We start from the raw sequence: 15,427 nt of genomic DNA, 5'->3' as shown, positions 1-15,427 counted from the left end.
AGGTATCAAGAGGACCCCAAAGCTCGGGTTTGCATGGCTGGCGAGGCCTCTCGGCCAGCTGCCGTGGCTGCAGTATGGATCTTAATAAAAATTAGAAGGTTACAAGGCTCATCACTGAAAGAAACCTGTTTTAATGTATGCTTTCGGGAGCAGGGAGAAGTTTAGAAATGTCTTTTGTAACAGCTTCACTTTGAGCAAAATCCCAACTTGTAAGGCACTTTATTTTGAAAAAAAGAAAGAAAAGGGTCTCTCTTCCTCCTGTGGAGCTATGCCCGAATAATGGACTGGATGTCACTGAAGGGCCCGTAACGTCCATAGATGTCCCTCGACTGCATGGTGAAGTAACACTTAGCGGAATCCGGGACCTCAGACAAGACGCAAGCCATGGGCAGGTCCAAAGCCTTGATCCGGTCTATCTTCATCCAGTCGGTTGGCACACTGTTCTTGCCCTGCTCCAGGCACATGAACAAGTGGAAGCTTTCGATCTGGGCACACCTCGGCTCCGCCTGGCAGACGTTCCACTGGAGGCCGATGCCGCTGGGGTTCTTGACGTGACCTACGCAGAGCTTGAGCTTGACGGGCGGGAGCGTCCCTCGGTATCCATCCATGGGCTCTGGTTCCAAGCGGATCTTTGGTAATGGAGGGAGGTGGGAAAAGTCTTCGAAAACCTGGGGAAGCGTACATTCCACTTAGCAAGCTCAAGAGAAAAAGGGCAAGCCACACCTGGGCACGTCGAAGAATATTTCCGTGGCACTCCATCCGGTTTCTGCACAGGCAGAAGCAGGCCAAGCAGCCACGTATGTACCAAAAGAGGCAAACCAAAATCTAGGCTCTTCTGGAAAAAAACAACAAGGTGTTCTGTTCCAAAGCCATTTACGGAAGAATGGGAAGATACTGTGAGAAAGGAGTTCCCTGTGCTCATTCAGGCTCAAACAATTTTGCTCCTTCCTGGCCATGCCTTCCTCTAGAAATAGCCTGTGTACGCCATGACAGCTACCTGACATAAGTGAATGAACTGGCCCTGGCACCTCAGCAAGGGCTCCTCCTGCTTGGTTCCTCCCACGAGGGAGAATGGCTCAACCAGCCAGAAACAGTACATGGAGAAGGTCATCAGAACCTCCGTCCCTGCTGCTCCAAGGGGAAAACTGTGGCAAGCCCTCCTCCCAAGCATGGTTTCGTCACAGCAAAGCAGTGACCGTGGCCCTCGCCCATGCGAACAACAGACGCCGCCTGCTGGCCGTGTGCACCGCTCAGTTCAGGGCAGCCAATTCACGGGCCAGCAGTGGTCCAAGGTCTTCCCCTCAGCCGGATCCTTCTCCCTGGAGATGCCAGAGATTGGGTTTCAACAGCAAAGGAGGGTCTGTGGCCCTCCTTCCGGGCACTGCTGGGCACGCCTGCTCTGGAGGAAGTCCCAGCATTGTGCTTGTGCTGCCAACCGCCATGCCTGTTTGGGTCTCCACATGGCTTCCCTCTCACAACCGGAGGGAAATGGTGGCCCGGATGCCTCCCGTCCACACCCAATGCTGCTGGGCTGGCACCCAGTCCCGTCTGCCTCTCTGGTCTTGGTTTCAAACTTAAATACCTGATGGAACAGCTGGGAGGCCGACTGGGACGGGCCCGGGGCCTGGCTCTCGGGTGCTGACGCTCCCTGCGCGGGAACCCTTCTCTCTGTTTCTTGGCCTGCTGACATAAAATACATAAAGGCCCCCTTTTAAACATTGTGCCACCTTTCACATGTCTTTTCTAAAAACAGAGGCAAGCTGAGCTCCTGTTGCTTTCACCCTGATGGGGGGAAAAACCACCATTCAGGCCATTCTCAAGAAGTTGCCACATACACGTAATATTACAACAACAGAACATTGTGAACCTGTGCTCAGGAGGAATTTCTGCCTATATTTTTAGGACCTTTTAGGGGTGGGGTTCTCACTTTGTCATAAAGCATTTGGACCATTCTCCCCAAAGAAACAGTTGATGGATGTTAAAACAATGTAATGAGCATTTACAAGAAATTAACTAAGATTTTTAAAAAATGGCTCACCTTTAGGAAATAGGCTCTGTTCATCAGTTAAGTCAATCAAGACTACATTCTGCAACTAAAACAGAACATAATTGACACTGGAGTTATCCCAAGATGATGGTAATGACTGCTCAATGCCCGTCAAGGTTTAGGGTCCTCAGCCAACCAACCCCCTGCCTGCAATGCTCCAGGATGGATATTCCTTTGTATTCCACATTATATATGGCAAAAAGTAAGAAACATTTGGAATAAGCATAGCTAAATTCAAAACAAAGCAGATGCATCATTCCTTCTGGTGGCACACAACTGCTGGGAGGAAAAAAAGGTCCTTTCCAAGATTATTTTTCTGTTGTTTCCTGGACCTTAACAAAAACTCACTTAAAATGGGGAAAAAACCCACAGTAAAAACCAGACAATAAGACCTCACAGGGGGCTTGAGTTCTGCAGCCTGGCTGCTGCAATGCAAGAGGGGTTGCCTCCTATCAGAGGTGGGGAAAGTAACTTTTTTTGGGGATTGCTCCCCAACTCCAGAATCATCCATGTTCATGTCGCTAAGGGATTCCAGGCCCCTTCTCCAAACTCCCGTCCAGCCAACTTTGCTTGGAATTGGTCTAAAGAGTCAGGGAGCCCCCAATCCTCTCCTGGCCAGGAACTAAGGGCTCAAGCTGGCAGCTCCAGAGAACCTCTCTCTGATAACCAATCAGGCAGACCCAGCCCACACAAAGCAGCAGGAGTATGCTAGTGTCCAAGGGGCGGTGCCAAGAATCCCTGCTGGTTTTGCTGCAGTGGGATTCATGCGGCTTAACCCCCTTGAAAATCCAGGCTTTTCCAACACTATGGAAAGATTAAAAAAGCAGCCAGGCACACTGAGACCTGAAACGCCACGGACAACATGGGCTGAACAGCAAGTCATCAAGACATGTTTTCTAACATCCCAAAAAGTGGGACACCTCACAGCCATTCCTCATGCCGAGTCTTTCATCACAGAATGAGGAAAAATTAACTGGAACATGGATTATGCTAAAGGGGGGGGGAATACATAATTCTAGAAACTGACCTTGGGGTCGCAGGGCGTTTTGTCTAATGTGTCTGAGTTTGCAGAACCATCCTTCTGCTGAATATCTAAGAGGATAAGACAGAAGTGTAATGTGATAAACAAAACACACACACACACAAATACTTAAAATCACAATAAACTAAGACATTATCATCAAAATATGATTTTGATGTATTAAAAACAAAACGTTGTTGTTTAGTCGTGTCTGACTCTTCATGACCCATGGACCAGAGCACGCCAGGCCCTCCTGTCTTCCACTGCCTCCTGGAGCTGGGTCAAATTCATGCTGGTCCAAAGCACCATTAGCTAAGACAATTTAGAGTATCCTTAAAATCTCCAACCAAATATGTGAATTATATTATGCCACATCCCCCATTAGGAAAAAAAAACCCACATCCACACTCCTGCAGGGGCAGGATTCAAGACTCTTCCATTCCACTTCAAAGGCTGGCTGGCTGGCTGGGTGGATTCCAGCACCAGATTCAGAAGGCAGCAACTGGCTGTGACAGCTGGCAGACTCCTGGGGAACCCCAGGGACACCCACATAGGGTGACCGGAGGCTTCCTGGGGACCAGGCCTTTGCTATTCCACAGAAATGTTTTTCTTTAATTGGTCATCACAGGGATTTGGCAACAAACCATGGAATGGGGGCCGGGTTTCTTGCAAGACTTTTTATTTGTGTGATCTAAAGACAAAATTAGGAACTGTCTATTTCCTCAGCACCTGCCCAGAATTTCTTTCCCTTGTCATTGGTCGAACAGGACTAAGCCTGTCAAAAGCATCATCCTTACGCTTGCTGGAAGAGCCCTGACTGTTGAGTCACACAACGAACATTTTAGGGCCATCCTCACAGACTGCCAGCTGGTGGTGGCTCTCGCGTCTAAGACAGGAAGGAAACTGAAAGTGCACAATTCTCCTAATTAATTTAAAACTACAGTATTCCATAATTAATGTTATCGCAGAGAGCAAAGGCAAAGGGACACCATAGTTAACTGACTTCTTTAAAACAGGATGCTACTCTTCAAAACAGAGCGGGCAGCCTCTTTTTAAGGGTTACGTTGATTTGAATGGGCCAACGTCCTGTCACCCTTCCTCCTTAGGCCATTTCTAGCCATAGGCCTATTTTACATGTGGGGACAGAGGACAGGAGGGTTCGTCTAGACAAAGAGAACTCAACAGGAATCTCCGGCATTTTTTTAAAAAAAGAACCACAGTTCCCAAAATCCATCGGCAACTAGGCGTGCTAGCGTGAAAAAGTTTTTTTTTTTAAAGTAAAAAATAAAAAATAAACTCTCAGCTCTGGAGGAGGGACGCCCCCTAACTGCTGGTTCCAACTGTCCTTCTCTTCAAAGGTACCTGTTAACTGCTTGGCCCATTGTTTTGTGAAGGGCTCAACGGTGGGCCTAAGATCAGAACGGACAGGTTTGCCTGCTGGCATTTTACTACTCATGCTGCAATTCTGCTGGATCACACACCAATGACCTTGTGAGCCACAAGCATACATAACAGAGAACCTAATCATCAGTCACCAGGTTTGAAATGAAGATGGCTTTGTACAGAGGTACCAAGCCAGGCCCTTGAACCAAGACGTACCAGGAGGCCTCCAGCTCGTCTGTTCCTCCCACTGGTGCACTGAGATTTTTTGCACTGAGAGACAGAGAGAAAGAGAAGAGAGGGGACTGAGTGCCAGTAAGCAGGCTTTCTTGAACGCACACGGCTGAAACATGCCTTTGCAAATAAGGAAACGAAAAGCTCAGTCTTCCGTACCTGCAGGATTCAGGGCTCGCGTGTCTGACTTTCTGCTCACTTCACCAAGGCAAAGCACATCATCAGACCTGAGATGGCAAAGCAGAGTTAGAAGAACAGCAGCAGCCTCAACAGATGAAACAGACACACAAAATAGCACAATCCCTCCCAGTTTTAAGAAATGCACAATGCCCCAAGTTGTTCTCTTTACACTTTCCTGGACGCTTGTTATCTTATGCATAAACAGCCTCTCCTTGACACGATCTATTAATGATGCAAGTCATAAAAGATGTAGCACTCTGAATGCGAGAACCATGTCCTCAGGCGCAGAGATCTCCCGGCGCGGCCTTCCTCCAGAGGGGGTGGACTGCAGCACGGATAGCGCACCACTAGCGCGCTAGACACTGGGCGAGGGAAGGAACGTCGGAGGCCCCAGCAAATTTGGACAAAGGGCCACGGTTTACTTTTTGTTCTTTTTAAATGATTTACAGTTGTTTGCTCTGTTCTGAAATAATATTTTCCAGGTAGCAGTGGAACTACTATGCATCTATGCTACACTTCCTCAACACTTGCACGTACAATTGTGTGGGGCTCACAACAACCCCACAAGGTAGCATTACCATCAGCAACACTGCGAGGGAACAGCTGGTCTCAAGTCACGGAGTGAGTTCCTACCACAGAGAAGTTCACTCTCTAGAAATCCAGTCTTTTAGCCACTTTTAAGAGCCCTGAACCCAAAAGACAGGGTTAATTGGTGCTGCCTTTCCTGTTATGAATGTTATGCTATGAACGCTCAGGTACGGTTGCTCTTCTCAGCCAGAGACATGCAGAACAAGGGCAACGGCGGTCTCTGGGTACTCACCTTTCATCAGGTTTAGAAAGGGTTTCACACTGATTTGAAGGCGGCTTGCTGGGTGGCGCCACCTTGCCACTTGCGTCACGAGGACGAGAAGGGGCGGCATTTAACACTCTGCTTTGTGGATGAAGACCAGCCTGGCAAGAAAGGGTGGAGGTTGTTCTTTGCCCACTTCTTTGTTCGGATAAGTCTATGTTTCTCTTGAAACACAGTCCTCAGAACTGGACACAACGCTGCACACCAAAGCCCAATCAAGGTGCGTGCCTGTACACGCACAACTCTGCTCCCCTCTGTGCAGTGTTCCTCCTCCTCCTCCTCCTCTGTGCACCCACAGTGATCGTTTTCAGCCCCTTTGGTTCTGGTCGCAATGAACCCTGCACGAGAGTGGAGTGGGGGGAGGGCAGAGTCGTGCGAGCACGGTGGGTGAAATCGCACGTGAGAGGGGCAGTGCTGTTGGGCCCAATTAATGGAGAATAGAGGGTAACTGTTGGTCCTTGTGGGCTGGAAGAGTGTTAGCTCTAAGATCAGAGTGCCCTTTCGTATGTTTGCCGGAGGTGGGAGGACCAGCATATTCCCTCTGGTGTCTTGAGGTGCCTATGCCCGCCCCAAGCCTGGTGTCCCTGCACGTGATGTCAGAGCTCAACTAAGAAACACTCAGGGCAATGTGCAAAGGCCTTTGCCTCCACCACCATGGCCTCCCACTCCCCATGCTCGGTGGCATGCCCCTCAGTGACCTCAAGGGCAGGCAGGAGGAGGTGAGAACATCAAGCTCTCCTGAAGAGATCTAGGTCTAGGGATGGGTTAGGGATCAACAGGATGCCAAGACAGGGTCCACCCTTTTAAGCCCCACCCACCCCATTTAAAATAACAGCAAAGCAGAGCAACCCTAGGCCCAACGATAGTGTGAAGCAGCTGGCCTCTCTGCCTAGGGAGGGACCATCTCTCCCAGGGAAACCACTGAACTCCCAGGCCTCGGCCAGTGGGAAAAGGGCGCCCAGCTGGTCTCAGTCAGGTGCACACACTTGTTCTGCGCTGCAGCTAGGCAGCAACACGGGGCAAAGGGCTTCATGGGCTTGTCTGGTTGGGTGTGTCATGATACATTATGGTGCCAGATTCCGAATCGGAACTTACTTTCCTGAACTTTTCTGTCTTCTGGGATTCAGTCAGTCTATTAACGTTTATCTCGAGTTGAGAGATTCTGTTCTGGAAGGAAAGAAGAAGAGTCGGCCGGGCACCAGATTGCAGGAAAGCTTTGGGACACAAGGGTCCCCATTGCCCTCAGGCAGGGGGAAACATGCAATGGGCGTTTCAGGGTGATTTTTCTGGTCCAAGCTTCTCAAACAGAAACAATGGGGAAGTGACTCCAGTTTTGAAAACCACAGCAGGTCACCCACCACAGTGATTTCTGTCTGAAACAAGGGCAGCACACGTTGCAAAAAAAATCCTCCTGGCCATTTTGAGGCATCCTTTGGCCACTTTAAGAGGCAGGATTTCAAAACGGGGGCAGCTCTCAGACTTCCCACCAAAGCGACTAGAGAAGTAAGAGTAGAAAGGTTGAAGCTACGGCCTTGCCAAGATGATGAAGGAATCTGTACGGCACTTAAAGGAGGGGCAAGATGCCCTACAGTCTGCTTCTTCCTCTGCCTGCAGGATGCTTTTAAGTGCCACAGCCAACCTGTTTACCCAAACCTTTTGGGTTTTCCTCTTCTCCTCCCTTCCCCCCCATCCCAGTTTATAACATCTACACCAAATGAAGAGTTCTGGAAGATGTGAAAACTCACTTCCAGTCCAGGCTTGGCCCAATCCAGACGATCGTTTCTACACAAGATTCAGACGGCTGTCGAGACAGCTCTGGCTCTAGGCTTTGCAGAGACCCAGCCTCACTTGGCGCCCGCTCTGCCCCGGCTCCCGGCCTTCCGCTCGCCCTGTCCTTCTGGACCCAATTGCTCCAGAAGGAGAGCAAAGAGGAGCAAAGGAGGGCCCTTTCCTTCCTCCTGCCACAGCTTGCTTGCCTGGAAGTGTTCGGGGAGGAGGCATGATGGGAAAGAAGGGCAGCGCGCCAGAGGGGTTCCAGACAGGGTCACCAGTGAGTTCCCCTTGCTGGGGAATCTGTGAGGCCAACCCATAACCCCAGGCCAGCAAAAACGGACAGGGAGAACATTTAAGCTGTAGGAAGCAGCAGCCTGCCCCCATTGAGAAGTTTGTGATCAGGGGCCAAACAACAAAAGAGAAGCCAAGCTTTCCATGGAACACAGCCTTACCATGATTCTCATTGCTATCTCTCCATGCTTGTGAAGGCATTGGGTGTGACTGATGCGCTCATTTAAACTTTGTATACGGTGCTCTAATTCTTCTGTGGAAGCATCCAGCTGCTTTTGGATAAAACACTTGATCTGTAGAAATGAGAAATTGAACACACACACGCACACACACTTACTCAAGATACAATTCTTAAGATACAAGGTACCCACATACTTAGTAGCAAAGTGTGTTAATCCTCTCTCTTGTAGACCAGCTGCTACCCTAAATGCCTTGCTTTTTTACAGGGTCATCAGATCTGGCTCCTTCCTTTTTACTCTTGGCTTTATTTCCTTCATTCGCCATCTCTCTGCCTCTTCTACTCATTACTGCACTTCTAAGGACAGTCCAAAACCATGGTGAGAGACAGTTTTTCATCCTCGGATCCAGAGGCAGGCAACGTTAGAGGGTGGGTATGAAGAATCTTCCACCCCAGGGCATTCCCGGACTGCTGCAGCAGCCTAAGAAAATGAGCCCAATTTCTGAAAGGCCGCCAAAGAATGCTGCTGCATGATGGGAACTTCTGGGGATCCTGACAGTTTATTTGGACCTGGTGAGGCTCCATCAAGTGGGACCATCGCCCCCCCCCAATCCTGACCCTCAGCACAGAATCTCTGCCGCATCCAGCATTACCTGGAGGTTTTTCCAGCCCCAGAAGGGCTTGAGGCAAGCTATTAAGGAAAAACAGTCGTAGTTACGCAAAGCTGACGGTGAACAAGGCAAGTTACAAAGTCATTTCAGTGCTACGTCTGATCTACAGGAAAGCTCACCCCAAGCCCCCTTTCTAAACAGCCTGTCACGTTGAAAGCCATTTCGGTTGTTATCTCACTGCCACCCAAAGCAACATCCTCGCCTGCCCCACCGAACAGCTATAGGAAACTCCTGAAAAACAAAGCTGTTACACCAAGCTCAGCCATTTACCTTTGCCAACCCAGACTGTGTCTTATCAGAGATGCTACTGCTACCCTCCTGGGATGTTCTGATGTACTTGGAAGAGGCGCCATTGCTGCTTTCGGAATTTCCCCTCTTCCTCTTGGTGTCATCTTCAAGGAAGCACGACAGACAATTTTCACATGGAGCTGGGGAAATCTCAGCAACATAAGGCAACAAATTTCATGGGCGCTGAGTGGAAATGTACTCTCCCTTCTAACTTGTCAGAAAAACCCAGCACAGTTTTTTGCAACAGGTTTACCAATCCAGCAAGACTGGAAAAGAAAGACGTGGCCTTGTCCCTCTCTACAAATGCTCAGACCACAAGGAGATAAGAAGCACCCAAGCCTTGCTGAAGAATGCAATGTCTTAGGGTCCACCAAATGCAACTGTGCCATGTCTCCAGGAGCATCAAGTACAATTTTACAAAGGGTTCAGGGTTACACATTCACCTCCAGTTCCACTTTTCTGGAATCATTTGCTACTGCCACTGTCTCTTTTTTAATGTGGCTCTGGCCACATTATTGCTTTTTGTGTTATATTTTAGTGTTCTGTTGTGTAATCTTGCTTTTAATCCTTGTAAACCACCCAGAATAGTGCTCCGGCACTAATGGGGCAGTGTATAAACTGCAGCGGTAAAATAAATGTGCTTACCTGATGCTTTGGTAGAATGTGGAAGAACCTTTTCCTTCTGCAACTGGAAGGTGGCACTTTCTGCTTCCAACACTGGCATAGTTTGGCTGGCATGTTCCCCCTCTGTTTCTGTTGCCAGCCTTAGGACAGAGAGGGCACTGCTGGAAGCAGCCCCGGAAAGTTGTTTGTCTGAATAGTCCAGAAGCTGGGGAAGAGATGCAGAGTCCAAGTGTACCTCCACGGGCTTAATCAAGGGGCAGTTGGATTCTTGTCTATACCACTTATAGAATACTTCCTGCAAAGACTCGGAGTTCAAAAGCTGCTTAACCTCAGAGTCTGTAGTACACGTGTTGCATGAAGGATCTTTGGATGCTTCTTGACATCTATTATAAATGCAGATTTTAGAATTCACAACTAAATTAGTGACGGGTTCTTTTAACGTTTGAGGAGGGAATACTGTTTTGGAGTTGCAACCGAGTCCCGTCACAGACCTTTGAACCACGCTGTGTGCTTCAACCGTTTGCAACTGACCATGATGGTTTTTTGCATCATTTGGGGTATTTTCTGCTCCACAATTATTCTTCATCTCGTTCAATGCATCCACTTGCTTGCGGCTGCTTGGAGCCATCGTTTTCCTGGCGCGCAAGGGTTTCCTGGCATCCATGCCTGGATTCATCTTCACCTTTCAAAAATACAAAACGGCATCTTAAGATTACAATACCCAGAACAGGGCCCGTTACAGATCGGATCAGCCCACTGGCACTGACTGAGGAGATGAAATTCTGAATTCAGCTCAGCGCAGCAGAGGCTGACGCCTGACCTGTCCCGATGATAGGGCAAGGGTGCTTAGGTAACAGGGATGAACTGTATGAGCAGAAAAGAGAAGCTGTGGTGGCAAAACCACCAAAGGGAGGGGAGGGGGGGGGGAAAAAGCCTTGTGGGACTGTGAAGGTGAAAAGATTTATTTTTGTAGACTCCACTTTCGCTTATCACTCTCCTCCTAGCAGAAAAAGAGAAGAGGCCGGGTGTTTCTGCTGGGGTAAATAATCTCCTCATCTCCCCCCCCCCCCCAGTCTACTAACAAGCCCTTTTACACAGACCTCCCAACAAATGGCATAAAAGACATGAAAGAGGGATCCACTCCTTCCTTCCTTCCTTCCTTCCCTCCCTCACCTTCCTGCTCTCTGGCAAGAGACCTTCAGGGGCCTCCTTTTGATCCATTTTCCACCCTCTTCGTCAGGTTACTGTTTATTTTTTTTTCTAGGCTGTCATTTTCGGTAAAAAAGCTGCCAAAGCACTGCACAATGAGTATGAAACAAACAAACAAAAAAACCCATTAAGTTTTAAAACTGCAAAACAAATAAAGCCTCTAAAGTTTGCCACAGGGCCCTTTCTCCCCCCCCCCCCGGCCCCCACCAGGGTGAGGATGATGGGAGTTGGAGTCCGGCCGAATAGCCAAAAAAGTCTCAAGGGGGGGTGGCTCCCTTTTTTCCCCTCCAGGGCTTGAGGGAGGTTCCTTTCCCCAACAACAACCCCCCTTCTGCCGCTTCGGACTACACTCCCCAGAATCCCCACACGCCCTGCCTCTTCTCTCCTCGCCTCACCGGGCGGCCCGCCTTCTGCGCAGGCGCGGCCGGGTATCCGTTGCCGGCCCCGTGGAACGTTCCCGCTGCCAAGGTTCGGAAGCCGTTGGCGACCTCCAGGAGGGAGGGAGGGAGGGAGGGAGGGGGAGAGTCTCCGAGGCGGTTCCTCAGGGAAGGCGAGGACTCCTTTGCGCATGCGCCCGCACTGGCCGGGGGGGGGGGGGAAGAGGAAGGCGGAGGGGAGGGGAGGGAGAGCAAACAAACCGGCGCCAGAATCTCAGTGGGCGGGTCCTGTGGAGCCGGCCCGCCACTCAGCAACGAGGGATTTCCCTGCCTCTGGCCGCTATTGGCGCGGCTTCGGTGCCCCAATGAGCAAGTCCGGCTGTTCGGCCAATCACGGGTGGCAACTCCGCCCCTGCCCTCAAGGGATGGTTTTCCTCCGCTTTCCTGGAGAACTCTGGGGCGTGGCTAGCCAATCGTCTGCAGCTGAGGCTCAAGTCCCCACCCTCAGTTCTAATTAGAGGCGGGGTCGCTCCGGCGGGCGCTCCTATTGGCAGCCTGTTGCTGGGGGAGGAGAAGGGGCGTGCCTAGTGGGCGTCGTCATACTTTATATAGTCTTCCAGAAGCTTCTTAGTGCGCTGAGGGAAAGAGGCAAATGAGGGGAGTAGGTTTTTTTTTTTTTGCGCTGCGGGGAGGCCACGGTTTGTAGAGAGGGGTTGAAGGGAAAGCCACCATCGTGAACTCAGATCTACTTTGAAGCCTGAACTGGCTCTTTTGGGGCCTGCTTTTTATTTTTTTCATTTTGCTTCTCTGCTTTTTTTTTTTTTTTTTGCCTTTCTGCCTCCATTGACCCAAACAAAGCCAGTTTGGAACTAAAACCCTACTTTTGGGGGATGAGGGGGCTACAGCACTTGGCATCCCCAGAGCTCCTGCACTGCTGGGGGATTCTGGGTCTTGGAGTCCCCTGGAGGCACCTTTTCCAGGCTCCAAAGGAGGAAATGTGCTTTTTGGCAACCCACTGGAGGTCAAGAGGGGAATCAGATTTTGGCTCCCAAATGCACCAGTGGGAGAGCAGGATTTTGAAGCCGTATATCGCTGCTCTGGATTTTGTTTCTTTGGGCTTCACTCCACTTTGCACAAAATCCCAACTTGTTAAGGCACTTTACTTTAAAAAAGAAAAAAAAAGTCAAACCAACCATTATTCCTTCAGCACTGGAAGTTTGTATTGCTCTCGTCTTGGTTGTGTTGAATAAAAATAATTGATCTTAAAAAAAGAGGATTAGATCTCGTTGATGGTTCCCAATGAGAGCAGCGCTGGGGATTTTTTATTTGTTTATTGGATTTTTACCCTGCCCCTCTAGACCATGTCTACTCGGGGCAGCACATTCCTTGAGAGTTGACTTCACAAGGGCCAGTTCCTTGAAGGGGCACTGGTCTTACTGTAGCTGGGGTCAAGAACTGGATTCAGCCCCCTGGTACTACAGAGAGACGCCGGTGCAGAAAAAAGCTTGGGGCAGCTTACAGCCTACTTTGAGTCTGTTTTAGCAGACCTGTTGCTTTGCTGGGCTTTTGAAAAACTGCTCGTGCTTAAAGACTCTGCCTCAGAGCTGGGGAACGAGGGTGTAGGGTTGGCCCCCTCATCTCCCCTGATTTCTCAGGGATGTCTGGAAGTCCCCTAGCTCAGACAGATGGACGAAGTGTCTACCTTGCAGGGTTGGGATTTTCCCCTGGAAACTACTTTGCTAGAGCTGGAGGTTTCCCACGTCCACTCTGCTGGAGCCCTAGGGTTGCTTCCCTTCTTTCTCTCCAGGGCAAACCCTTCTGACTGCAAAGCCTATGAGGAACATGCCAAGAGAAACCAATCTTTCTGTCTGGAGAAGCCCAATTCCCAGAAAGGCCAAGGCATGAGTGCACTCTCCAGCAGCTTGGTTTGGGGAACTCCTCTCTCTTAGCTTGGTGCCAGGGTTAGGGTTGGTGCCAGGATTTTAAATGGGAAACAGCCCTTTGGGAGTTTGTTTCGTTTAACCACACTGTGGTCTTTTTCTTTTATTAGGGCTACAGTAACAGCTTGCTAGCTGAACTATCAAGTACTGTAGCTGTTTTCACTGTATAAGAGGGCAGCAGGCTTTCATTTCCTTGCACGGACATTTATCTTAACGACAGGTGTCTAGATTTTTTGGGGGGGAGGAAGACCCAAAATTCCTAAAGCAACACGGAGAAATCAATTCCTCACTGGGACTTAAAGGATAAGGCCCTTTGTGTCTAGGCTTCGGCAAGCGAGATGGTATGCTAGATGTATCCAAGTGTTTCAACAGAAGCCAAAGTGTCCTGCTTTGTTTTCCAGTGTTACTTTGTATTTTGCATATTTGTGTGTGGGTGTGTTGGTGGGATCTACTGTGGGTTTTTTAATTTAAAAATTCTATATATAATGTGTAAATAAAAATGCACATCAAAGTTCTGAAGAGGTTTTAGAGTTGCCCTGACACCCCCTCCCTGTTTTCTTTTCTGCTAAAACAGACTCAAAGAGGGCTTTCTCTTTGGAACTGCCCCCTTTAAAAACAAAATTATTAGGGATAATCACACTGGCCTACCTGTCAGGACTGTTGTAAGGATCCAAGTAATCTCTCATGCAAACTGATTCAAATATTAAGAAGCTGTCATCATACTTTCCACAATGATGCATAACTTTTGAATGCAAAAGGGAAAGGTTAAGATTATTGTTGTTATTGTGCTGTGGTCGCAGTGAGGGCAGCTAGCTTAACTTTGCTTAAAGAATGAGATGGGCGTGAAATAATTTAGTTTCTCTTCTCCAAATGGCTGCTGAATGGGGCATTGAGAAGAACGCTCAAATAAACAGCAATTCAACCAGCCACCAAAGTCTAGTTTCCTCTGCTTCCGTGTACAATAACAGAGCAAAATAACAGGAAGGTAGAACACCGTGGTGATTTTTGTGAAGTATACAGCTGTGGTAAGCCAAAGGGAAATGTTGCAAAGTGGAAAAGCCAATCTAAGCCCTTGCAATAGAAAAAAAGAAATATCTTTCTCTCCCTGCAAGCATTTGGCAGTTGAATGAGCTGCAGAGAGCGGAGCTGTTTTTACACCAAGAATGCTGGCTGTTTCTCCTTGAAATGTTTCCAGTTTTCAGTTACTGGTCTGGTGCTGATATTTTGAGTTCAGTTGCATTTTAATACTACACTGGACGAGTCTTTCCTGTAATTGTTTTTTTTCTGTGTGGCCTTGGGCCATTGCCTTTGGGAGAAAAGCACATTGTACAGTAAATCAAAGAAGCCATTCCTTATGGGAGGTCTCACACTATAAATCACAGAATCCCCCATCGAGAATGGATGCTTCCAAGTTTATCCCTGGGTCCATACAGGGCCTTCTGTCCTATCCTTTTCCCCCTGGCCCTGTCCATCCCCAGAAGGTGGCCCCTTAGAGTTATGCCTACGTCAAATCTGGCCCTCGGGGGCTGTCGGGCTTTCCCAGCTATGGGAACCAGAGTCGGCCCAGCCAAGAGATCAGCGCCATCTAGAGCTTTAGGCTCAATTAAGCGGCGGTATCTCTGTGTCTCATTGCCAACTCTGTTCTGCCGCGGGTGATTGGTTCATTCATTTGGTGCAATTAGGGTGGCTCTTCTTTTCGTCATCTTGCGCTCTTACACTGTAGTTCCCCTGAGGACGGAGTTCTCCTCTGTGATCCTCTCTTGTTGTTGAAATCCACACTGTTATTTCCTTTCGTGTTTCTAAAATGGACAAACAGGAAAGCACAAAATGTAATCTCTCTCTCTTGGTACCATCTCAGTTTCTGGCCAGGTATCATGACAGCTTGTCTCCTCCTCCTCCCTCTCCTTGTGCGAATTGGTTGTTCAAAACAAAATTTACACAACCTTCCACAAGAGGGGAAAAGCCCCAAAGAGAAATGTTTTTATTTAAGATGTCAGTCAGTGAAGCTTCACCTTCGTTTCTGATTGTTTTTTTTCTTTTTCACCATTACGGCCATTTGCTGGCTGTGGTTTTGTTGTTAACCAGAAATTTTGGGGTTAGCCACACACATTGCAAAAATGAATCGGTTCCTAAACAGAGTGTTGTGATCCGTCTGCCGTTTAGTTTATTTCAATGACCATCTTGAATCTCACAAATTCTGCCTTACGGGCTGACAGAACCACTTCAAATCTAGGTCAACAACCAGGGCATCAAATGGCAGGTCATAGCTCTCTCTAGGCTCTCAAACTCTTTTCATAGTTTTTTCACAAGGCCTGACTATAGGTAATTAATGCCCGAAAAAGTAATTGCAACACAGCATTCTAA

At 48.8% G+C, this 15,427-nt stretch overlaps 1 protein-coding gene across 4 annotated transcripts; it reads right to left on the bottom strand.

Annotated features, from left to right (window-relative positions):
* Positions 1–111: 111 nt before the first annotated feature.
* On the bottom strand, positions 112–11,255 carry ATF7IP2 (activating transcription factor 7 interacting protein 2). Of its 4 annotated transcripts, none has more exons than XM_072982671.2 (13): positions 11,142–11,255; positions 10,711–10,834; positions 9,559–10,219; positions 8,896–9,017; positions 7,938–8,069; positions 6,808–6,879; positions 5,683–5,813; positions 4,842–4,909; positions 4,668–4,721; positions 3,075–3,139; positions 2,039–2,093; positions 1,583–1,683; positions 112–668 (listed from the first exon to the last, which is right to left on the bottom strand). In XM_072982671.2, the coding sequence occupies exons 2-13, from the start codon at positions 10,756–10,758 to the stop codon at positions 267–269; spliced, it is 1,911 nt and encodes a 636-aa protein (XP_072838772.2). In that variant the 5' UTR covers positions 10,759–10,834; positions 11,142–11,255; the 3' UTR covers positions 112–266. The 4 variants fall into 4 exon arrangements, with proteins under 4 accessions (XP_072838772.2, XP_078237443.1, XP_078237440.1 ...); XM_078381317.1 differs by having other exon boundaries at positions 9,559–9,920; positions 10,029–10,219; positions 10,711–11,248; XM_078381314.1 differs by having other exon boundaries at positions 1,583–1,680; positions 10,711–11,249.
* Positions 11,256–15,427: the final 4,172 nt, after the last annotated feature.

The sequence above is a fragment of the Pogona vitticeps genome, chromosome 13 (genome assembly GCF_051106095.1).
Source record: "Pogona vitticeps strain Pit_001003342236 chromosome 13, PviZW2.1, whole genome shotgun sequence".
In the NCBI taxonomy this organism is placed as follows: domain Eukaryota; kingdom Metazoa; phylum Chordata; class Lepidosauria; order Squamata; family Agamidae; genus Pogona; species Pogona vitticeps.
Note: the sequence above shows the minus strand (reverse complement) of the source record. Positions and strands in the feature narration are given on the sequence as shown.